At 48.6% G+C, this 22,877-nt stretch overlaps 12 protein-coding genes across 12 annotated transcripts; 6 read left to right on the top strand and 6 right to left on the bottom strand.

The window, feature by feature from the left end:
- Nucleotides 1-348: 348 nt before the first annotated feature.
- Nucleotides 349-1,134, bottom strand: FSUBG_4867 (polyketide synthase; the record flags this gene model as incomplete). The annotated part of the gene is made up of 1 exon (XM_036682901.1): nucleotides 349-1,134. One exon carries the CDS (start codon nucleotides 1,132-1,134, stop codon nucleotides 349-351), a length of 786 nt encoding a protein of 261 aa, XP_036539553.1.
- Nucleotides 1,135-1,611: 477 nt separating this feature from the next.
- Nucleotides 1,612-2,922, bottom strand: FSUBG_4866 (uncharacterized protein; the record flags this gene model as incomplete). Its single annotated transcript, XM_036682900.1, has 1 exon — nucleotides 1,612-2,922. One exon carries the CDS (start codon nucleotides 2,920-2,922, stop codon nucleotides 1,612-1,614), a length of 1,311 nt encoding a protein of 436 aa, XP_036539552.1.
- Nucleotides 2,923-3,122: 200 nt separating this feature from the next.
- Nucleotides 3,123-4,100, top strand: FSUBG_4865 (ATP-dependent Clp protease protease subunit; the record flags this gene model as incomplete). Its single annotated transcript, XM_036682899.1, has 3 exons — nucleotides 3,123-3,266; nucleotides 3,457-3,598; nucleotides 3,649-4,100. The coding sequence occupies 3 exons, from the start codon at nucleotides 3,123-3,125 to the stop codon at nucleotides 4,098-4,100; spliced, it is 738 nt and encodes a 245-aa protein (XP_036539551.1).
- A 690-nt stretch (nucleotides 4,101-4,790) lies between these two features.
- On the bottom strand, nucleotides 4,791-6,186 carry FSUBG_4864 (alpha-galactosidase B; the record flags this gene model as incomplete). Its single annotated transcript, XM_036682898.1, has 4 exons — nucleotides 4,791-5,102; nucleotides 5,155-5,292; nucleotides 5,352-6,005; nucleotides 6,061-6,186. The coding sequence occupies 4 exons, from the start codon at nucleotides 6,184-6,186 to the stop codon at nucleotides 4,791-4,793; spliced, it is 1,230 nt and encodes a 409-aa protein (XP_036539550.1).
- A 1,441-nt stretch (nucleotides 6,187-7,627) lies between these two features.
- On the top strand, nucleotides 7,628-9,300 carry FSUBG_4863 (HRT2-high level expression reduced Ty3 transposition; the record flags this gene model as incomplete). The annotated part of the gene is made up of 6 exons (XM_036682897.1): nucleotides 7,628-7,649; nucleotides 7,699-7,769; nucleotides 7,821-7,951; nucleotides 8,002-8,124; nucleotides 8,174-9,023; nucleotides 9,070-9,300. The coding sequence occupies 6 exons, from the start codon at nucleotides 7,628-7,630 to the stop codon at nucleotides 9,298-9,300; spliced, it is 1,428 nt and encodes a 475-aa protein (XP_036539549.1).
- A 385-nt stretch (nucleotides 9,301-9,685) lies between these two features.
- FSUBG_4862 (uncharacterized protein) lies at nucleotides 9,686-10,118 on the bottom strand (the record flags this gene model as incomplete). Its single annotated transcript, XM_036682896.1, has 3 exons — nucleotides 9,686-9,832; nucleotides 9,882-9,979; nucleotides 10,034-10,118. The coding sequence occupies 3 exons, from the start codon at nucleotides 10,116-10,118 to the stop codon at nucleotides 9,686-9,688; spliced, it is 330 nt and encodes a 109-aa protein (XP_036539548.1).
- Nucleotides 10,119-11,261: 1,143 nt separating this feature from the next.
- On the top strand, nucleotides 11,262-12,923 carry FSUBG_4861 (transcriptional regulatory moc3; the record flags this gene model as incomplete). Its single annotated transcript, XM_036682895.1, has 2 exons — nucleotides 11,262-11,519; nucleotides 11,571-12,923. The coding sequence occupies 2 exons, from the start codon at nucleotides 11,262-11,264 to the stop codon at nucleotides 12,921-12,923; spliced, it is 1,611 nt and encodes a 536-aa protein (XP_036539547.1).
- A 588-nt stretch (nucleotides 12,924-13,511) lies between these two features.
- Nucleotides 13,512-14,536, top strand: FSUBG_4860 (dihydrodipicolinate synthase; the record flags this gene model as incomplete). Its single annotated transcript, XM_036682894.1, has 2 exons — nucleotides 13,512-13,662; nucleotides 13,710-14,536. 2 exons carry the CDS (start codon nucleotides 13,512-13,514, stop codon nucleotides 14,534-14,536), a joined length of 978 nt encoding a protein of 325 aa, XP_036539546.1.
- An 874-nt stretch (nucleotides 14,537-15,410) lies between these two features.
- Nucleotides 15,411-17,380, top strand: FSUBG_4859 (quinate permease; the record flags this gene model as incomplete). The annotated part of the gene is made up of 9 exons (XM_036682892.1): nucleotides 15,411-15,511; nucleotides 15,559-15,716; nucleotides 15,766-15,870; nucleotides 15,916-16,275; nucleotides 16,325-16,513; nucleotides 16,561-16,647; nucleotides 16,696-16,918; nucleotides 16,968-17,069; nucleotides 17,119-17,380. The coding sequence occupies 9 exons, from the start codon at nucleotides 15,411-15,413 to the stop codon at nucleotides 17,378-17,380; spliced, it is 1,587 nt and encodes a 528-aa protein (XP_036539545.1).
- Nucleotides 17,381-17,418: 38 nt separating this feature from the next.
- On the bottom strand, nucleotides 17,419-18,612 carry FSUBG_4858 (uncharacterized protein; the record flags this gene model as incomplete). Its single annotated transcript, XM_036682891.1, has 1 exon — nucleotides 17,419-18,612. One exon carries the CDS (start codon nucleotides 18,610-18,612, stop codon nucleotides 17,419-17,421), a length of 1,194 nt encoding a protein of 397 aa, XP_036539544.1.
- A 1,075-nt stretch (nucleotides 18,613-19,687) lies between these two features.
- FSUBG_4857 (quinate permease) lies at nucleotides 19,688-20,185 on the top strand (the record flags this gene model as incomplete). Its single annotated transcript, XM_036682890.1, has 1 exon — nucleotides 19,688-20,185. The coding sequence occupies one exon, from the start codon at nucleotides 19,688-19,690 to the stop codon at nucleotides 20,183-20,185; it is 498 nt and encodes a 165-aa protein (XP_036539543.1).
- A 92-nt stretch (nucleotides 20,186-20,277) lies between these two features.
- On the bottom strand, nucleotides 20,278-21,972 carry FSUBG_4856 (HXT2-hexose facilitator of moderately low affinity for glucose; the record flags this gene model as incomplete). The annotated part of the gene is made up of 4 exons (XM_036682889.1): nucleotides 20,278-20,628; nucleotides 20,683-21,432; nucleotides 21,497-21,810; nucleotides 21,855-21,972. 4 exons carry the CDS (start codon nucleotides 21,970-21,972, stop codon nucleotides 20,278-20,280), a joined length of 1,533 nt encoding a protein of 510 aa, XP_036539542.1.
- Nucleotides 21,973-22,877: the final 905 nt, after the last annotated feature.

Raw genomic sequence — 22,877 nt, 5'->3', positions numbered from 1 at the left:
CCTCTTCGTGTGAGTCTATGTGATTGTATTGATGTGCTGTTTTGATCTCATAGTGAAGTTATAGAAAGTCGAGTTGAGAATATACGGATTGTCACCCTGGTCATCATTTCAGAGCGAGACCGGCGGATTATGGATGTAGACCCCTGCTGTTTGATCGGAGTGTTTATTGTTCTGAATATATCTTCATAACTTCTATGGCTTTTGTACTCTCTATTTCTATCAAGTCTCATTCGTATGCTAATAATCATCAGTGCCAACTCGCATAAACAGCCGAACCACTGGCCATGTCTTCGTCCAAGTCTTCAAGATCCATGCTGAGAAGCTGAGCCCCTCCTCATTGAACGACATTCAACTGTCCAAGGCAACCCACTCCAAATCATCCAGTGCCTTCTTCATCTTCTTCGAAATATCCTCAATAAACTCAAACTTGAAAACCTCATAGTGATGTCCCTCAATATCCACCACATCAGCAAAAAAGCTCTTGTCGTACATATCCCACCCCAGATTCCGCTCCTCACGGCTCCAGTCCACAAGATGAGTACCCTCCGCCGAGGGCACGGCCTTCTTGGCCCGGAGGAGACTAACCCGGGGCCGGCGTCCTTCGTCCCAGACCGGAGGCGTCCAAGCTTGAATCATACGGCGAGCATCGGCCATAGCTAGATCTGCCAGAATCTGGTTCTTGTTCTTTCCCTCCTTGGAGTCCTCGCCAGGGGCCTTGCGCTTTTCACTGGAGAACTTGTGAGGGTAGATTGTGTCGACCATGAGAATTCCGATGACGTCGATGTTGGACTCTTCAAGCTGCTTTGCGATTTCGAGACTCAAGTGACCGCCCATGCTCCATCCGCCAAGAAGAAGTCGGATCTTCCCAGCTGCGTTGCGACGTCTGGGAAAGTCGGGCTTCTCGACGGTTTCTTTGATCCAGCCGGTGTAGAGACGGGCCATGTCGCTGAGACCGCCGTCGAAAGGCTCGCCGCTGTGAAATTTGGGGTTGTAGATGCCGTAGACTGGGCGACGGAGAGGTTCTAAGCAGTGGTATGAGAATGTGGTGCCGCCGCCATCATGGATGAGAAAGACCGGGACAGCTTCACCGGTCTGCCAGTCCGCAGGCTGGACTATTTCGGGGTTTGTGTCCATGGTCGATGTCCAATGCCGACCTAATCTCTGAGTTTCAAGTTTTGCTGTGCTTGGTTCTGTTCTTACTAGAGTTGTATTTGTGAGTAAGAGAAAGAACTTGGCTGAGCGAGATCCTTAAGGGATGCTGAGATCAAATCCTGCAAACGATCAAATGCTGAGCAATAATTCGCTCAAACGAGAACAAAATAGCATTCTTCAAAAATGAAGGCAAAGAACAAACGGATGTCTAACAGGTCCGATACACGGGTACCGAACAAATAATCATAGCGCTGTGCTACCGAGTCTAACTCGTATCGGATCTTTGACCTTCGGAGTCTATCGGCGGCGGTGACACCTGGCGCCATCGGCAATTGCGGGGCCGTACCGTGATTGGAGGCCGGACAAACATTATATCTCACGCGGCAAACAATACGCTTCATTTTGTTGGTTATTCATGGTATCTCATTCTCTAATTCACCATTCCTAGGATCCTTTTCCCTAAATGCGTTCAACTTTAGGCAATGCCAAGTATCCCTGTAGTCTCCAAAGAAGCAGATGCAAAGCTCTCATGCTTCCACTTCTAAAGTTTCTCAACACCAAGATCTCATGGTCTCGAAATACCCGTGACTTCTCTCTCAACCTCCCAAGCTCTTCTTCTCCCAGTAAGTATCGCAGATCATGAACTGCTATCTTACTGCCATAAGAAGTATCTTCTATATCAAGAGTCGCATAACTGTTCATGTTCTCCATATCCTCCTCTGGAATATAAAGAATTGATCCACCTCCTGGAATGCTCTTCGCCTCTTCCCAGCTGGCAACTGGCCTTATGAATTTGTGTGGCGCCCATAAACCTTCCCTGCAAGAGCGTGTAATGAGTGTGTCAACAGCCAATCGTCGCATCATCCCAAGAAGCACATCGCCCATGTCTGTTCGAAAAATCTTTCGTTCGACATCAAGTTCTAGGTGTGCCATGCCTTGGTGGGAAAACATCTTTTTTTGAAAACCTCTGCTGCCCTTCCTTCCACTGACTCCTCCGATCAAATCGATCAGACTTTTGCGCGCGAGAGTGTAGGCGACGATGCGCGCTCTTCGTTCTATCAGTCCCTCGTTTGTTTCCATATCCTCGACGCCTACTTCTGTGCTTGTATCAGCTTCGTTACCTTGGTCTCCTGGTATTGCTTGGGTCGACGTTGTTTTGTCTTCCGTAGTCATTTTTTCGACTTCGTTTTGTACAAGTCCGATTTGCCTCCGCAATCGCTCAATCCCCTTGCTTATTGATTTCAAGTCATTGGAGTCCATCTCAATTTCTCGCTCTTCTCTTGTCGGCTTGACTCTCAAGAAAGATAATGGGCCTGGTGCCCACCACTCGCTCTTCTCCTCAGGATCTGGGTGCTCGACCAATTCGAAGTCCTGCAAGAAGTATTTAGGGAGGTAAGCGCTCGTATTCTTGCAGCATCTTATCGGACCCGTCAATGCTTCCGCGTATGGATTATTTGATAGCTTCTTCCGAAATTGTCCTGATATGACCGTGGGCATCGCTTTTCTCGTACGTCGCCTCGCCTGCATGAACTTGTAGTCCATCACTGGGGATATCGGTAATCTCCCAGCATCTGTGTCTACAGTCTTGTCTTCAGGATGGATTCTCGCTCGTTTGCCGCTCGCCATTCGATCGAGTTCCGATTCGATCTGATTCAAGAGGGCGTTTTTGCTCAATTCGGATTTGTCGTAAGATGCCCATCGTTTTTGGCAATTAATCGGTAACCTAGGAGTTCTAATATGGCCAGCGCAGGCATTTGTGTATCTCTTCATGGTGCTCGTGGTGTTATAACCAACTCATCGTAGACTTGTGATGCTTTGTTTGTCGAAAAGTGTTTGAGGAAGAACTGGTAAACTTCTCCCGTGGTCGGATCGTTATCGATAAGAGCACCAGCTTCGTAAAGCTTCCCCCCACCAATTCCGCCCGGCCCCGGTCCGTAAACTTACATCACCGTTCACATACATTCGCGATCATGTTTCTACGGCCAAGAACGCTGCGCGTATTGCGCAGCGTGTCGCAACAACATGTGAGAGCTTTTGGGTTCTCCAGTTCTTCCGGAAACTCGCCAATGTCACCAAGGGGTAACATTCCCATGCCCTACATCGAGGAGTCGTCCGTAAGCTACCTGAGTTCGATCTGGTCGGAGCACAGCTAACAAGTGCAGGCTGCCGGAAGAAAGACATGTTTGTTCGGATTGGAGTCACAAATGTTTCAAGAAGCTGATGGATTGTAGGGGATATCTTTTCCAAGCTACTGCAGGTGAGGAGAAGTTCTAGCCGTCGAGCTGTGGTTGCTAACAGTTCTAGGAACGCATCGTCGTCCTGAATGGTGAAGTTAACGACTACATGTCCGCTTCGATCGTGTCACAGCTGCTTTGGCTCGAGTCCGATACCCCCGATAAGCCGATCACGATGTACATCAACTCTCCTGGTGGTTCCGTCACCTCAGGTAGGTTCGCCCGACAACCAATTTACAATCGAGGCTCACAAGGAGCACAGGAATGGCGATCTACGATACCATGACATACATCAAGTCACCAGTGTCAACAGTGTGTGTTGGCGGTGCTGCGTCGATGGCCGCCATCCTCCTCGCCGGAGGTGAAGCAGGCAAGCGATTCTCTCTTCCTCACAGCTCGATCATGATCCATCAACCGCTCGGTGGCACTCGAGGCCAAGCATCTGATATCATGATTTACGCAAATCAGATCCAAAAGACACGGGAGCAGTCAAATAGAATCATGCAGTATCATCTCAACAAGGCTAAAGGTCATGAAAAGTACTCTCTTGAGGAGATTAATGATCTGATGGAACGGGATAAATATCTGTCGCCGGAAGAGGCTTTGGAGCTTGGAGTCATCGATGAGATTTTGACGAAGAGGCCTGAGTCGGAGCAAGAAAAGAAGGAGAAAGAAGAGAAGCAGGGAGGGGCTGATACACCCCAGACGAGTTGAGACTTGGTCCTTTGGGTTAAAGATGTATATTATTGCTAACAAGCGTCTATGAAATACATTATCGAATTTGCTTTGAACGGGACATTTTTGGAATCGACCCATAGTCAAGTTCTGCTTCCATGCTCTCAAGAGCAACACATCATTATTGAATCATTACAATAACCCTAGAAAGAAAAGTTCACGGTACAGGGTAGCTTCACTGCGTACGCTCTTATTAAAAGAAACTCACATGTAGATACTACTAGATGTTTTCTCAAGTATAAAGGGAACGAATCTTATGGTATCTAATTGAAGATGACATTATAGCTATTATACTTTTCGGCGTATTGCGTAGCGGCTACTATGGAAGTTCACCTGACACAGCGATATGTATATTAGAGAGGATGGTTTTCTGTGAAATTTAACCAGCTGGAAAAAACGTTAACTACCTAGATCTGCCAACACATGTTTAGTCACTATTAGACATCGCTGCTAGGTTGGTCAAGGCTTGTGTCGTTCAACTTTTTGTCAACAAAGAAAGCCAAAGTTTATGAGAATATTTGAGAACCAAGTTTCATGATATGTACTAACTGTCCAACCACTTATGGATATTGTGTAACAGCGTCCTCCAACAATCTTTGTACGTAGAATCGTAGATACACTTTCAAAATATATACACTCTTCAAAAGAGAAAGTCTCCAACCCATGAGTTTAGTTGTGGTCGATGCGGAAGACCGCAACATCGTGTGTCTGCAAGTTGGCCGAGACAGTCTTGCCCTTTCCTTTAGCACCAGTCAGAAGCTCAGTCCACGAGTACTCTTGATCCTTCAGTCCTGGAACATCCTTGAGGTTCAGCTGAGTGTTCAAGTTGCCCTTGCTGGCGACGATGGCGACAACAGTTCCGGTTGAGATGGGACCGGACCAGTAAGGGTAGATCTCGCTGCTTCCCTTGGTGGGAGTGTTGGGGGGAGTGAATGGCACAGCAGGCTTGGAGAGCGAGTCTTGGTTGACGGCGAGAAGGCCCTGGAGGATAGTTAGTAGATGTTAGGAAGGGCTGGGAAATGGTTGTAGGCACCTTGTTCGTGATCAACTTGACCTCGTCGCTGTTAAGCTTGGTCATGTCTGTTCCGAGAATGATAGGGGACTTGGTGATACACCAGATGGCAAAGTGAGTGCGCTCCTCAGCAGGAGTAAGAGCACCGTTGGCAAGGATCTATGTTTTGGTCAGCTCCCTCCATACTGACTCACAGCCGAGGACGGGCCAAGACTCACCATCATATCGAGATCATTGTAGTGGCCGGGTACAGAGTACTTCAGGATAGGTGCCGCCTGGTTAGCAATACGGACAACATCGGCCCATTTACCCCAGTTGTCCTGGCTCATTCGCCACATGTGTCCAACCTGAGCACCCCAAGTCCAAACCTCATCATAACCCCAGTTGCAAAGCGAATAGAGAATGTCCCTTCCTGTAGCACGAAGAAGATCTCTCATCTTCTCATACCGAGGCTTAGAGCTAGGTGCTTGGTTGTTGGGGCATGTCTGAATATCGGCAGCGTTGCCTGTGTTGCAGGGTGTGTAACAGTTGTCGTACTTCCAGTAGTCGACACCCCAGCTGGCAAGAAGATTTGCGTCTTGCTGCTCGTGGCCTTGGCTTCCTGGATAACCTGCGCAAGTCTTGACTCCGCCGTCGCCATAAAGACCGAACTTGAGACCCATTGCGTGGATCTCATCGGCCACTGGCTTGATACCTCTTGGCCACTTTGCGGGGTCAGGGACGAGGTTGCCATTGGAGTCTCGCTGCTTTGTAGACCAGCAGTCATCAATGTTGACGTATTGGTATCCGGCGTCCTTGAGACCCAGACTGATGAAGGTCTTGGCTGTAGCAAGGGCAACTTTCTCACTAGCTGCGTTACATTGTCCTTGATTCTGGTGTTACTGTTAGTGATGAACATATGGGATGATTTACTCGAGATGAACTCACCCAGCCGTTCCAGCCAAGAGCAGGAAGCTTGCCAGTTTCGCGAGTTTGAAGATGGTTTCGTGAAGGCACAGCTGTGGCTAATCCGGCGAGAGCCACGACACCAAGAGATTGAGTATTGAAGAACATTGTTAAAGACACTAGAGCTGCTGTTGAGTATGTACAAGATATCGACTGAAAAGGCAATGGAAACGTGATTCTTATATACACTTGACCCTTGAACATGATCGTCTAATTATGGTACGGCACTTGATGATGCTTGAGCTGCCGGCTAATAAGACAACCGGTGGTTAAAGTCGTATAAGTCGATACCTCCACAAAAACAAGTCCGGGGAAGGTCTCAGATCGGAATTGATCAACAAATCACACGACGCCCAACTCGTACTAATTGGCGCGGCTCATGGCCAACTCCCGTTTTCCCCAGGTGGAAGAATGCACTTGTTTTACCGCTTCAGCGCTGGTGATCCACCGAGGATGAAGCCGAGTACTACCTTCCTCTGCGCCGTGTATTTGAAGTCGTTCGATGAGTTGACCAAAGTGAGGTTGATGATTGGACTTGCGGGCCAATCGGAGGCGTAGCTAGTATTTCCTGACTGGGTTGAGGATTAGCGAAACGTTTTGGTGACCCTTTCATAAGCGGACCAAACATGATGTAAACCTAAACAACCTTGTTGAAACAGTCGATTCAATGCGGTTTCCTTAGGTCGGATGAACTGTCACTGCCTGCTATGTTTCTGCTTAATTGAGACGTGGGCAGGGTAGTCGGGATGAACGTGCCGGTTGAGTGGTGCGGATCTTGGGTAAACAGAAACATGCAGCTGATGATATTCGGACCGACATTACAACTGAAGTGCGGAATAGCTGTATACAGGAAGAACACCTTATTAGGACCTTGATGGCGATCGCTGTGATCAATAGAGACATAAGCCAGAGAAGAGGTGAAGACGAAGCAATCAGGCAAAGAAGAGAGATCTCGAGATACTTCACCAAGAGTATCAGCCGGTCAGATGATCGAATGTTTCATCCCGCCCGGCCTGAATTGCTGTAGAGGCTAGCTGGGAACGAGCCAGAGAGTCAAATTGCAGGAAAGGGGGATATGCTGTTTCAAACCATAGTCATGGATGAGTGGTGTAGAGTCTCAGGTCACTTGCACTACAAACTCTAGATGAACTGGCGAAATCGGCAAAGAGTTCTTATCATGCCAGAATGAAACATCATTTGTAACAGACTTAGACAATGATAACTATCAGTCATCTCACAATGTCCTCAGCTCATTATTCATGATTTTATTTCCTAATCAGGCAATTAGACAGCTCCTCCAAGCCTCAGTAGTCAGGTCTAGCCTCTCACGGTGTTTTCCGACCAGCTCGGCATTCGAAATTGTTCCTGACGTCAGATTCGAGACTGTTCCTGTTGAACCCCACCAAAAAAGTGCCCCGCGTACCCCTCCGCTTCCATGATGGCGGACCCGAGACCTTGAAATAATTGCTCCTTGAAGATCTTCAAGACCAATCAGCAGAAAACTTATTCCCCCTCCTCTTCGTTGTAGATTGTTTGTGCGAGCGAGATAATGGAGCACGACACCAAGACCCGTATGTGCTTCTCGACTCTACCCTCGAACGCGACTGACTCCGCCGACAGCCCAATATAAAACGAGCGATCCTACCTCGTTCGCGAGTGAATCTGTCAAGAGGCGATGGCCTGTCATTCTGGTAAGAGCCCTGAATGTATCGCTCATGAGGCACTCTCTGACTCTTAATTAGACCCAAGGAATTGACGATGTCTACCGCGCCGTTACCAAGACCAGCGATGCCGAGAAACTAGCGGAGGGCAAGAAGATTATCGAGCAACTCGCCAATCTCAAGTACGAGGTTGAGCACGACCGAAAGCTCAGGTACATTATCCCGCCTCAAGTACGAAAGAATTCCACAGCTGACAGCGCAGTCCTCTCCCCGACGATGGATTCACGGAAGAGATCGAGACATATAACAAGGAGCTTGAGGCTCTGGGCCCCGATGCTCACTGGTACGATGTACCATGGCTGTTCTCCGAATGCTACCTATACAGGTAAGTCCATGCGACAAGATCCCCCTAATGCGCCGCTCATAATGTGTAGACGCATCGCGGCCATATTCCGCATGACCGAACACTGGAGATCCTACGATCTTTTCGCCCGACAGAAGATGGACACTTTCCGATCATCAAGACCCGCCGTCCTCGAACTCGCTAGCAACTATAGACAATTAGTCGAGCAGCTCCGCGCTGATAAGGACTCGACACATGATCCCAACGCCGAGAAGACTCTGTTCCAGGAGATGTTTGAGATTTGCCTTTGGGGAAATGCTACAGACTTGTCACTACTCACAAACTTGACCTATGAGGATATCCAGAAACTCCAGGGCTCTGAGGCTCGTAAGGCGGCTGAGAAGAACATCCTCGTCAATGACCTTCCCAAGGCGTTTGATGTTCTTAAGAAAGCGCAAGCTGAGGGCAAGAAGGAGCGACGCGTTGATATCGTTCTCGACAATGCTGGCTTTGAGTTGTATGTTGATATGATTCTTGCCGGTTATCTTCTCTCAGCTGGTCTCGCCACACAAGTCGTCCTACGACCCAAGTCCATCCCTTGGTTCGTCTCCGACGTTGTGCCCAGCGACTTCAGCGGCTTGTTGAACGCCGTTGCCAACCCTCGTGCCCTGTACGACACGCCATCGGAAGATGAGGAACTCCAGGGCAAGAAGCCTGAGCCTCTCTCTGAGGACGGCGAGAGGGACCTCAAGTTCCTTTTCGAGGAGTGGGCTACGTTTCATGCTGAGGGACAGCTTATGCTCCGACCTAACCGATACTGGACTTATGGCGGTAGCTTCTGGCGACTACCAGCTGAGAACCCCGAGCTGCACGAGGAGCTCAAGGAAGCCGAGCTTGTAATCTTCAAGGGTGACTTGAACTACCGCAAGCTCGTCGCTGATGTAAGAAACCTCCATCTTGTTTGAAACCAATACTGACTCGTGACAGGCTGCTTGGCCCGCTACCACACCCTTCATCGAGGCTCTCGGCCCCATGGGTCCCTCGTCGGGCGTCAACGTCTTGTCCTTGCGAACCTGCAAGGCTGATGTTGTGGTTGGTCTTCCGGAGGGTAAGGATGAGGAGTTGAAGCAACTTGAGGGTGGCGGTGGTGATTCCGGTGCTCGAAAGTGGGCATGGAACGGAAAATGGGCTGTTGTGAACCTGTCTCAGGGTCGTTAGAAGGGGCAAGCAAGAATGTTGCTTTGATGATAAATGTTTAGACGTACAAAAGACATAATAGAAAACTTATAGCAATTACTGGGGATAATCTCCGTTCAATGATTTCAAGTTGCGGTACTGGCAGACATGTACGACTCCGTTTCTGCCTTTGAATCGAGTTCTACCGTGGTCACGCAGGCAGGCACGCACTGAAATACTGAATGCCATCGGATGATCAAATTGAAAACGATGAAAGAAGTCTATTCCGAGCAACGTTTTACGAACGGGACGTCGGACTCCGTTCGTAACTCATGATCAACCATCAAGAGAATCCCAGATTCCACGCTGCCCAGCCCTTTCTTGATAGCAAATATGACGTCGAGAAGCAAGCACCCCAGTGATGCTCTTATGTTGATTTCTCCTCAATCTCAGCTTTCTTCTTGTCCTTCTCTGCTTCCTCCGAAGCCTTTAGCTCTCGCTTCGCTTCTATCTGTGCGACGATGTCGGCGTGGATAGAGCCGGGCGTACGAGCACCACTATTGCGAACGCGATCCTGTTGGAACCTCTTAGTCTCTCGTCTCCAAATCTTGGGACTATAATACCTGATCGAGCGCAAGACGTCCATCGTTATAGGTCGGGCATACTTCTGCGTTGGGTCGCGCAGCAAAGCACTCGTGTTTAGAAACCAAGGATTGGGGAGCTTGAGAAGGGTCAAGTTAGTTGGAGGGAAATAGAATGCGAGAGGGAGACGAACGGTTTGATGTGCCTTGAAGGGGGCCTTCGCTTTTGGTAGTTGGGGAGGAAGCTTCCCACTGGTTAAGCACTTCCTGAGTAGGCATGATGAACGATTTGAAGCGTTTCAATATTTGTTAGAATAGGTTGGTAGAAATGCAGGGTTGAGTTGGCATATGAGGATAAATAGGTGGTTGAGTTAAGAAGATGAAGTTACAACTAGCGAAACAAAAAAGTCAAGTGATTTTAACCTCTCATGAAGCCTGACGTCACATGGATGCACATTAAGTTATAGAATCATGTGTGAGACTTTTATTCATCGCTGTTGTATTTGTGCGAAAGAAAGAACGAGTCGCAAAGGCTGTTATTGGGTTTCGTTGAACTCGGTGTAAGTCAAGCTGTCCATGATATTCAGTAGTGGTCACAAACCAATACTTAGTTGGTCTGATTACTATAAACTTGTGATAGTATTACTGATAAAATCAAGTATTTCATGAGAGACAGTGCATATAACTAGAATCCTTCTACATAACCGAACCGTTGCTGAAACCGAAGATGTCAAGTCGAAGTTATAATAGTCTGTCCCGACAGCTTGGGCCTCACCCGTCAAGGGCGCCAGAATTGACTTAGCAGACCCACTGACATCAAACTTGTCACTCGATGCGAAAGAGGGGGCAATGGGTTCAAAATATGCAGAGAAACCATTGATAAGTTATGATTTGTTAATAATCTAATTTCATCTCACCCTGATAGTGCCAATAACATTATTCCCTTTTCATTCTTGTGAAAGATGTTCCTACTTGAAGAGCCCCTAGAGGTACCCCAGACGCGGGTTCCTGATCTTCTGGAAGGCGCCCCGCAAATGCAAATGCAAACGGAGCTCCTCCGCATCAGGTGACGGTTTAGGTTCCTCATCTTGCATTGTACATCAACTTTAATTGACCTGATCAGCCATTGTAGCATCATCGACCGTTTATGACTTCAGCGGCGAGTCGTTGCAATGGATATGAACAGTGGACGCCCTCTCATTCCTCGCCTTCCAAACGGTGTCTCTCCTCAAAATCACAGCCCATCGAACACAAGACCTGCGGCATCGGCACGACGACAGATCCGCTCACGCGAGGGATGTTTAACATGCAAGTATGTATAAACAAAAAGTCAACAAATCTAGAGCCTAATCAGTTCGAAGGAGAAGAAAAGTCAAATGTGATGAGCAAAGGCCACGATGCTCTCATTGCGAGAGACTAAATATGGAGTGCAAATGGCGACCCCAGCAACGATCAGGAGTTCAGAGGAGACAAGCGCCTTCTACCGAAGTCCCTGATCAATCCATCGAGCAGCACCTATCACCAAATTTCGACACATCACCGGGAAGCTCAGTATTCCAACCAGGAAATGCAGTTGATGAAGTCTTCGATTATGCAAGTTTCATGTGGGACTACGGTGATTTTTGGCAACACGCTTCACCAGAGACACAGCAGAGTCAGGGGCTGGAAACAAACATGTTGGTAAGACGAAGCTATTGACTGCATCTACGCGGGTGTTGCTGACATGAAAAGGCGGCTCAATCGCAGATTACATTCCCGGACAGGACAGCCTTCGCAACACCGCTTCCAGCCCCCTCACTGACACAAAGCACCGGGAGCCGGGACCAAGATACTACGGATGGAAGTACTAAGCTGATGGAATTCTTTGCTAGCTCCGTCAACCCTCCTATCATCGCTGAGGTTGAGACTCAGAAGAAGTGGGTGTCCATGCGACAAGCTGTAATCGAAATGGCAAGCAGTTCCCCCATGGTTCGACACGCGATCATGGCCTTTTCGAATTTACTTCTTTCTCGACGCGATGGGAATTGGACCATGAGCGACGAGGATCACTATCAACGAGGCGTTGCCGAAGTCGCGAGTCATGACGGCACATCAATGTCGGAACACAGCCCTGCACGCGAATACCTTCTCGCAGCACTATTCTTTCTTAGCTATATCGATATCTTGGAGAGCCGCCTCGATGCTGCACACTCAAATCTCAAGCGCGCATATGTGCTCTTCCAAAGTAGTAATAAGCACGGCCTGACAGTGGTAGAGAAGCAGTTGCTTCTTTGGATTCGACTTCTCGATGGTCGGGCGGTAACGGCTGGTGGCTCAGGCCTTTTCCTCACTAAAGACGACGAAGTTCTTTTGGTAGAAGCATCGCCCGCGAGTTTCGATGGTGAGCCTGAAGAGGTTGCGAAAGATCCCGCTGATGACATTGAGGATGTATTGTTTCAAGTGTTGTATCAGCCTGGTGTTGTGTTCTACCAAAAAGTCCAAAGCTTCATGGGGAGAATATCCAAGATAGACCCTTGGCATCGTTCTCGAGGGACGGTCGAAGACGAAATCGAAGTCATGAACATCGGTACGGTCATAGCGGCGGATTTGCGAACACTATACGAACACCGCCCACCATTGATGGACTTTGCTGTGGCAGGCAAGCTAAAGGAGCCTCACGTCTCGAAGCATCTAGCTTTTGTCATCACACGAGCATTTCGAACGTACCTCTCGAACTATTACGCTAGCAAAGTCCACCTTCACCGCGTTGCCTACAAGAACCTCCCCCTGACGAAGGAGGCGTCTGAGGCATTGGACCAGATCCGAAATCTCGCTAGACAAATTGTGGCGGACTTGGACCCTGAGGATACGCTGCCCGTCAACATGCTATGGCCGCTGCTGATGCTGGGGGTTGAAGAGCAGGATGCCAACGAAAAGGCCTGGATAAAGACTCAGATTCTCAGGATGGAAAAGGTTGCTGGCAACGCGCGCATCACGGCGCAAGTGTTGGAAGAGGTTCAAGCTCGACAAGATGCTGCCAAGGCACGAATGGATATCCGGGCCGTGATGCATGCCGTTTTCAACTCATGCTTTGCTATTGTCTGAGTTTTGAGACAAGACGAGAACGGAACATCGCCAATGAATTACCACCAATGGTCGTTCACCAACCTTTCTGCAACTCCAACTACCATTTAGTTAGCTTCGCATATGCATCCGACACATCGGGACGAACTAGTTCCCATGGCTCATGCCACTAATATCATGCGACTTGGCATGGATGGCTTCTCTTCTCTTGTTCTTCAACAGTTCGAGTTGACGCTCGGCTCAAAGCCCCACTCACACTCGTCGAGCCGATCGGATATGTGTGGCTGTCTCCAACTTCCCCGCATGATGCTAAAGTAAAGCAGAGTGGATGAGGCTGGGGATGGGTCTTGGCACTTGGACGAACCGACAAACCATCATGGTCATGAATTGCATCGATCCCCGCATGGGACGTGGCATGATAGGTACCCATGGATCCGATGGGGGCAAAACGAATATCCCCACAATGTCTGAGTGTGGAACAAAACCCTCTCCATTGATCTTGAGACGATTGATCATCTTCTGTTCTGTTCTTGTTCTTCATTCTACATTCCAACATCTTGACATCTCAACACGCAGCAGTATCCCAAAATCCCATCTCAATTATTCACAATGGGCTCAATCGCGACAACGAGCAAGTCATTCCCTGGCGGGATTCATGTTCCCTCTCTGACTTGGTTTGCCAATGATGCCAACCAAGAGATCGACTGGGACGTACAGAAGAAGCACATCGAGTTCTTGGTAAACTCTGGTCTTGACGGAAGTATGTTCAGACAAATTCTCCACATGAACCAAACTAACAGACTGCAGTCGTTATTGCTGGAACAAACGGAGAGGCCGTCACACTCTCAGCCGCCGAAAAGTCACAGCTCGTTCGAACTACTCGAGAGATTGCGGTCTCCCTCGGCCGCCCCGATATCACAATCACATTGGGCACCTCATCACAAACCACACGAGATGCCATCAACGAGACAAAGCTCGCCAAGGAAGCTGGCGCCGACTTTGTCCTCGTTCTCACTCCCAGCTACTTCCACTTCGCCATGACACAAGACGCCATCGTGGCTTTCTTTGAAGAGCTTGCCGATGCGAGCCCTGTCCCTGTCGTCATCTACAACTTCCCTGGCGTTGTCGCTGGCCTTGACGTCAACTCAGAGATGCTCGAGCGCCTAGGCCAGCACCCCAACATCGTTGGTGTGAAATTGACGTGTGGTGGCATCGCAAAGGTTGCTCGCATAGCAGCTCAGTTCAAGCCCGAAGAGTTCTTTGCTCTCGCGGGACAGAGCGACTGGCTCGTGCCCGCTCTCGCTGTCGGAGGCACAGGCACCATCACTGGTGTCGCGAACTTGTATCCCAAGACCTGCCTGCAGATCTACGACTTGTACAAGGCTGGCAAGACAAAAGAGGCTGAAGCTGCACAGCTTGAGCTGGCGAAGATGGAATGGGGATTTGCCAAGGGTGGTATCAACGGTACCAAGTGGGTTGTTGCTAAGCTCCGAGGCTATCCCCTTGAGAGCTGCCACTGCAGACGACCTTATCCTAAGTATAGCGATGAGAGTAAGCAGCAGTGGATTTACAAGGTCGTTGAACCTCTGTCTGCTGTTGAGAAGGGTCTTGGCAAGAGGGCAGAGAATATCTAAAGGGTATTTAGAGATGATACGATTTAACGTAAAAGACATATAAAAGATAGAATTCAAGAATATCCGAGTACATTGTTATACCAAGTTTCAATAGTAAACTATACTATCTCGTTGGTCGTATGGACCTCACAATAATAGGCACGGTATACAAGACGGCAAACATCAACATGAAAGTGCGAGTCTGAGGTATTATTGAGACTTCATATTCAGTCACTTCAACTATCTCCTGCACACATACGAAACTCTTTGGGTCTCATTTCTTCTGCCTATTCTCACTACCGGATCTTGTTCCGGATCAAAGGGTCGGGATTGGTAGTTGGGTATTCATTATGAACATTCCGCTATGAACCGAGTTGCGAGTCGGATATCAACCACCAGGCCATTGTCGATTCAGCTAAGGACAATTCTCTGACTGTTAATGAATCTATTCCGGCATTAGTTTTCGCTCAAGCATGGAACAAGTCATATGATGCCTTGGAAATTCGGTATATCCTTCGCCTAAATTACCCATCTGGTTAGCCAAGCATCCCCGCATAATCAAAGGACCAATCGCCTCTCGTCGTCGCATCGGCTCGCGTGTCGGATGCTTCTCCAAACAAAATCTCCACTGACTTATGATGAACTACTACAACCCCTGTCTCATGCGAAGGAAAAGAGAAAACATGGTTGGAATGACCTCACCCTCGTCTTCTCCACACCCATCCCCGGATTATTCTTCTGCTTTCCCCACGCCCCCCGGATTGACGATGGGATAAGCTATATATCCGAGGGGGCCTTCCTGCGGGGGATGAAGGATTTACATGCAACACAGCAGTTCTTGGACTTCCATCTTCATTCATAAGGCTCATTTATCAGAAGATAAACATTTGACAACATGGGTGGCTTTCGCGCTGTGGAAGATAGGCCTACGCCAAAGGAGGTGTACAATTGGCGACTGTACACTGAGGCCGCTGTCATTGCTACAGGATCACTGCTGTAAGTCATCTCACTGAGACGACAAGTTTGAGTATTGACAGTTACAGGTTCGGTTATGACTCTGCTTTTATCGGTACCACCATTGCTCGCAATAGCTTCAAGCGTGACTTTGGCATCAAGCCCGAGGACTCGGCTGATATCTCGAGTAACATCACTGCCACTTTCCAAGCTGGTGCTTTCTTCGGTGCCATCATTTGCTTTTTGAGTATGTTTTTAGAGTCCTGGGCTGGAGACCAATGCTGACAGATTTGAAGTTACTGAGAAGATTGGTCGCAAGTGGGCTCTTCAGGCCAACGTCGTTGTGTTCCTCATCGGTGCTATTCTCATGACTGCTGCTACTCACCAACTGTCTTATATCTGTAAGTCACTATCAACCCATCTCAATTTCTGTCTAACATCTTCAGACGCCGGCCGCGCTCTCACCGGTATCGCATGCGGTGCCATCACCGCCACAGTCCCCAGCTACATCGCCGAGCTTTCCATCGTCTCCATCCGTGGTATCCTAACCGGTCTCTTCGAAGTCACATACCAAACCGGTTCTCTGATCGGCTTCTGGATCAACTATGGCATCAACCAGAACATGAACCCCTCTTCCGCCGCTGCATGGCGAGTCCCCATGGCCGTTCAGATTGCCCCTGCTGCTATCCTCTTCATCGGCGGGTTCTTCCTGCATGAGAGTCCGTTGTGGTTGATGCGCAAGAATCGTGAGGAGGATGCTACCAAGGCGCTTGAGAGTCTGCGACAGATTCCCCGTGATCACAGGTGTAAGTTTTGTTGGCCCAGGATGAGAATTTGGTGCTAATATTGAGATAGATCTTCAAGAGGATCTTGATATGATTCGAAAGCGTCTTGCGGATGAAGCCTTCGTTGCTAGCAGGTTTGGTACTGGCCCTTGGGCTCTTTTTCGAGGTGCTGTATCTGAACTTACCCGCAAGGGAATGCGAAACCGTGTTCTGCTTGTTTTCTGCTCTTTTGCTCTGCAGAACATGTCTGGTGCTGCTGGTAAGTTAACCACCGCATTTCTACACAACAGTGCTGACGATTGCTAGCTATCAACTATTACTCACCCACTCTTTTCGGTTCTCTCGGTATTAGCGATGTTGCCCTATACACTGGTATCTATGGTCTTGTCAAGGGTATGTTTCACAATCCACCGATGCTGAACTTTCACTGACTCTTGGTAGCTGTTGCATCTATCATCTTCTACGGCGCTCTCATCGACATGTGGGGACGACGTAACCCTACCATCATCTCGTCTGCCATGTGCTCTGTTTGTCTCTGGATCGTTGGAGCTTATGTCAAGATTGGACACCCCGCTACTATCATTGCTGAGGGCAAGGACCTGTCTCCTTCGACTGCCGCTGGTGGTAAGGCTGCTACTGCCATGATCATGATCTACTCTGTCTTGTAAGTTCTCCCATTTAATGTGATGAATCCAGCATTCTGACTTTTATAGCTGGTCCTTTGGTCTCAACGGTATCCCCTGGATTGTCTCGGCCGAGATCTTCCCTGGTGCCCTTCGAACCCTGACAGGCACATACGCAGCCTGTGTTCAATGGTAGGACACCTTCACATCTCTCTTACACAACAATGACTAACAACTACAGGCTCACTCAATTCGCCATCACCAAGGCTCTTCCCTACATTTTCAAGTCCTTCGGCTACGGAACATGGTTCTTTTTCGCATGCTGGATGATCACCGCCACCGTCTGGGCCTTCTTCTTCCTCCCCGAGACAAAGGGCAAGACTCTCGAAGAGATGGACGTGATGTTTGGCTACGTTCACGACCGCGCTCCAAGCGAGCAGGACGATATGGTCAAGGCCGGTGCCAGGTCTTCTGTGACTGAGCATAAGGAGGAAAATGTTTAAACAGTGGTTTACCTAAGCATATACACTCTGCTCGAAATCTAAACCAGAGGGACATCTCCCCCATTGGCAATAAATCCACAAGGGCCGTTACTAATTGTCGTTCCCCTCCTGGCATCCGGTGAAGTAATGAATGATGAATTGAAGTTGTCCCTAGGATTGCAGGATGTTGCAATGACCAATTCACAGTTGCTAGGGAAGTTGGACCAGATGCAGTTTCGGGTTTGATGGCATGCTACACAGCATTCGTAAGCATTCCGTGCTGGAATTCCCACTTGGATCTGATTTTGTGAACCGCCGTAGTTGACGTTCCAGATGAAATGTCCGCCGTTCGCTGAGTTGATGAGGTTATTCGCTTGACATGCAGCATATGTTGTTGCAGTAGCGAGAGTTGTGGTCGCAAAGAATGTCGTATTCCAATCGATAGGCCTCGTGGTCCAAGTCCAAGTCGAGGTAGTCGTCGAAGTAATGACATTTTCCACGGTTGCCATCACAGTCGTACTCTCAGTCCGCGTACTAGTAACGGTAGCAGTAACAGTTGTAGTGGCAGTGTTCACAGTTACGTTCTGGGTCACAGTTACAGTAGGTAGTGGCAGAGGACATCTGGCCCGTGTAACGGTTTGGGCGGTCAAAGTGAAGATGGTAGTGTTGCAGACAACAGCTAGTATATCTGGCCAGCATCTCTTTTCCAGGGCCGGTTTAGCCGTCGGTACCAACTCGTCATCGCCACGTCTGTGACGGCGTCGAGCGACGTAGCCTGATTCAGAAGCGATGGGGACGAAGCCTGACGTAGCAGGGATAGTAGATGTGCGTCGAATGGTAGCTGTTAGTGTCATGGTACTTGTTGACGTGACAGTAGTAGTAGCTTCTTCCGTGTCGGTGGTGGTGACTACACAGGTCAGAATCATAGTCCTCTTTCGGGGGGGTTTTGGCTCACCATTGGTCGTGACAGTAGACGTCGTGGTGACACGCAGAGCAGAGACCACAGTTGAGTTGACAGTCTGAGTTCCGGTTGTGGTCGAGGTGCTATTGAAGACAACGACTGTCGCTGTAGGACAGACGGTTGCGATGTGGGTCAGTGTTCGTTGAATGGTGTTCGATATCGTAGTAGGAGGTGTAAGTGAACCTGTTGGAAAGGGGCCGCATCCTCGTTGAGTCACACACGTTCCTGTAGTGAATACATTTTGGGCAATGGCTGCACCTATCAGGGTGTAAATTGGTAGCAAGAGGTGCATCGCGATATCTTATTCTGTCCAGGCTAGGATAATTGTGTTTTCAAGAGACAGGAAGAAAGTGGGTGGCCTAAGAATGTTATAAGGACAGTTCCTTCAATATTATTCTGTCCTCGATTCATCGTGTCATCTCATGTCTTGGAGTCATATAGAGAAGTGATGATGCATAAATGTTCATGATGGCGCCTTGATTTGCAAAATGAAGCTTGAGGCTTCGGTGACAAAGCCAATCACTATACAAACTATCGTCCACCTCACAGCATAAGGTAGTCTTTCTTTTGATCGAAGCTATACATACAAATATAATCAGCTTGTGAGACCTCCGGCTTAGGTAAGTTTTACAAACCTTTGAGAAGGTTAAGCATAATATGTGATAGAATTGTCAGTTCGAAAGAACTATATCTGTCTTACAGTTGTAGTCGCGGCCGCAATGTGGAACGCCACTTCTGCATATGCAAGCCATATATGTCTCTAAAAGCGTTATAATTGGAATTTCAACTGTTTTTGGGTAATTTACACTTTGCGGCATGAAAGGTTACTGGCGCAGAAAAAGAGCAGCCAACAGCTTACAGTTCGGAACGACAGAGCCTTGCGGGATGATACATCTCGAGCATCGCCAGCAGCAACAGCACAATGAACCTATGACTTCATTCAATGGACGAAACGGCACCTTCTTTGTTGCGACGGCGTTGCCGTACCTATTTTCGGTATCTTCAACCTCACTGAGGCATCGGTAAACGGTTGGAACCCCTGCCAAGAGAACAAAGAACAAAGAAGCGGCTCATTGCTGAAACAGGGATCTGAATTCTTACAATTCAAGCTATTAGTTAGCTGTTTGTTTCATGTTTCGGTAACACTCTAAAGAAAGAAACTGTAGCTTTGTTGAAGGTAAGGGCATTGAGGAACATATGAACAGGAGCATTCATATATAGATAACAGCCACCTCTACAATCTTGTTCAAGAAGCAAATACTAAAAGAACTGCTTGTTTCTAATCTCAATACAATTTCTCAAGCACAATGTCTCGCGATATGGAGCGATCTACGTACAACTATACCTCAGTTCCGCAGTACCACACAATGCAGACTGTAAACCCAACTTCGTTAACTCAACAACCGTCCTACGTTCCCTCATACACTGACAGACCATCAAACCCTATTACCGCATCCACTTATAGTGGACAAGCTCAAAACAACACAATTTCGCCATCGCCATACTCAACTATGGGACGACAAGAAACCTGGATGGGAAGCGTGGGCTTCACGGATCGCTTCACTAGAGACAGTATGGGTTACGGACGAGCAACAACAGACGCGAATTTGACTTATGAGTCTGAACCTTTGGAACCTCTTTTTGGCATGGCGCAGCCTTTGCCGCGATTGCCGAGTCCCGATACTCAGCAACCCACTGCACGCTCAAGACATAGACGTGGAGACAAGAAGTGGTCTCGCAAGCAGTCACATTCGGGATACATTGAAGTGCCCAGGAGGGTTGTTCACAATGGGAAGGAAGATGCAGTCATGAAAACCATATATTACAACCGAAGCTATGGGGGTTATTGGCACAGTCGACCATAGGAAGCCGAGTATCGTTTCGAGAAGTTGTATTCATGACCAGCATATAGACAAAAGTGGCATAGATCTCATAGACACATAATTCATAAATCATCTCAGCGATTCGCAGTCTTCTCGTGTCCCTGTACCTCGACAAGGTTGACTTGGTGATCTCTCTGGGCTTCAACGAACGGCTGCTTCTTCCAATGCCGTGCAGGGATACCATCTCGGAAGAAGCCGTTTATCTCCTCCATACTTCGGCCCGTGACTTCACCAACGCAGAAGTATACGTAAGTCAGCGTGACGAAGCATAGACCTGTGTAGACGAAGCCTGTCTTGGGACCGAGGTTGGCGGAGTAGTAGAGGTATGGTAGGGTGAAGACGGTAGCCCAGACCGTGACCCAGAAAGAAGCGACTGCTACTGCGTAGATTTTGTTTCGGTTTCTCCCGACAGCCATTTCAGAAGCCTAAGTAGAGTGTGTTAGAGGAGTAACTACTTAGTGAAAGGGTGAAACACTTACGATAGTCCAGCCAAGAGGACCCCAAGCAAAATTGAAGGCCACAATCTCAATAATCACGAAACTGATAATAACCTTCCCAACAGTTTCGCTCGGAGTTCCGCCAGGGATACCCAAGCATCCAACCACAAAGATAGACATAGTCATGATCCCCGTGGTGATGAGCAACAGAGGTCGTCGCGGAATCTTGTTAGCCAGCAACACCGCCGCCAGAACGACAAAGACTTGAATTATGAATACAATAAGGGTCATTAGGAACGGGTCTTTGAGTCCAATTGCTTTGGAGAAGATGGTGCCGAAGTAGTAGAACCATTGGATTCCATTGATCTGCTGGGCGATCAGGGCGCCGGCGCTGTAGATCACTTTGCGACGTTCAATTGGGTCTGTAATTAGTTGAATCCACGCACTTTCAATTTCACTAGATCTTTCTTTTTCGAGATCTTCTTCGATATTCTGCATCTCGGGCTTAGCGTCGTAGTGCTTGTCTTGGTGGTGAAGTAAGCGGAGAGATCGCATCGCCTTGTCATGCCGTCCACGGCGGAGCAACCAGCGCGGCGACTCTGGAAGCCATGTAATTCCGAGAAACAGAATCAATGGGAAGATCAGTTGAAATCCAATGGTAAATCGGTACGCAAAGCTCGTGTCGTTGTGGATAACACTCCTGTTGATACCAGCAGCGATGATCTGTGAGACAGACAAAACGAGTTGCCAGCACATGAGAAGGGGGCTCCTCAAAGACTCCGGCGCTATTTCCTACAAGTGCATGATCAGTAAAGCCAATTTTACACATGATCAATCGGAGAATTTAAAAACTTACTCCCATGTACAAAGGCGAAGTTACCGAAAAGGTTCCCACCCCAAAGCCGGATACGGCTCTACCGGCGGTGATAAGGGCACGGCTCGAAGTCGTAGATAGCTGCATTACAACACCAACGACCACGGCAACGGAGCCGGTGAAGAGCGAGCCCTTTCGGCCGAATAGATCGTTCAACGGTGCTGCTAACAACGATCCCACTAACTCGCCCACATTGATCATGCTCGTCATGACAGCTAGATTCTGGGGTGAGATGTGGAATTCGCCATCATCGCCCCGCGTTCCAAAGTCGCGAACAAAGACATCTTCCTGGTCAGCTAGCTATACGAGGATCCTTTCTACACTCTGGGAAGAGACATACCAAGAGTCGAAACTCCGGTAAAGTAGACGCCTTCGTAACCGTACAGACAAGCTCCGAGGGCAGCGAAGCCGCAGCACAGCCAGACGTAGGGATACTTGACGACGAAGCTCTTCGGCATGTTTCTTTTTTCTCCGCGGGGCGGACGGACGGCCGCGCGTTAACTTAGGTCAAGTTTACAGGGCTGAAAGGGAGGGAGTGAGGTTTGACACTTTGACCCTTTCGCTTCTCTTCAGCGGTTAACGGCTTCTGGGTCTAGCTCTGTTTTGGAATAAGATAGAGGTTATCGGTGATACCGTGCAAGTGGATACTATGATATTAAAAACAGTCGATGGATGGATCATGGGAAGTTGATTCAGCTGCGAGTTCAAGTTAACGTTACAGCAGTGACAAGGCTCAAGATACAGGGCCAAGGCTCAGCGTGCGGAGGAGTAATATCACGAGTTGCTCAGCCAGTCACTCACTCACTCACTCACTCACTCAGTAACTTCCCATCTTTCAAGCCCCCTTTTTTCTGTCTAACACTCCCATTGCTTCTGGAACCTTGCTCCGAGCTCGCTTAGAAGAAGCTCTCCCTCCAAGGCTCTCTTGGCTCTCTCCCACGATTGATTGATTGGGCTGAGATAGAAACCCAAGCTAAGCCGCCAAAAGTTAGGATCATCGAAATAAACTTTGAACCGAGTCATGAAGCTTTACCTGTTGAGGAAGCGCCGCGCCATCTTGAATTCTTGATGCCGGGGCTTTTCTCTAAAGGGACCATTTGGGAAACGTGGGTGCGAAAAAAACAGGAGCACGGTTGCATTCTGTGATTATCATTCTTTTTTTAAACCAAGACAAGAGCGAGGTTCATTCCACTTGACTCTCTTTTTTCCCACTTCCCACTCCAAGACAGACGCCTTGACCATCAGGTTCCGTCGATGGAGTCTGTCTTGAAGCTTCGACCATTCGGCTACTGTAGTGCATGTAGGTAGAGCTATCACTCCCCAAGACAAGGCAAGGCAAGGTATCATTGATTGGATTGAGAAC

Source organism: Fusarium subglutinans (assembly GCF_013396075.1).
Source record: "Fusarium subglutinans strain NRRL 66333 chromosome Unknown NRRL66333_c0000044, whole genome shotgun sequence".
NCBI classification, from domain to species: Eukaryota; Fungi; Ascomycota; class Sordariomycetes; order Hypocreales; family Nectriaceae; genus Fusarium; species Fusarium subglutinans.
This window is presented reverse-complemented; position numbering and strand designations above follow the sequence as displayed.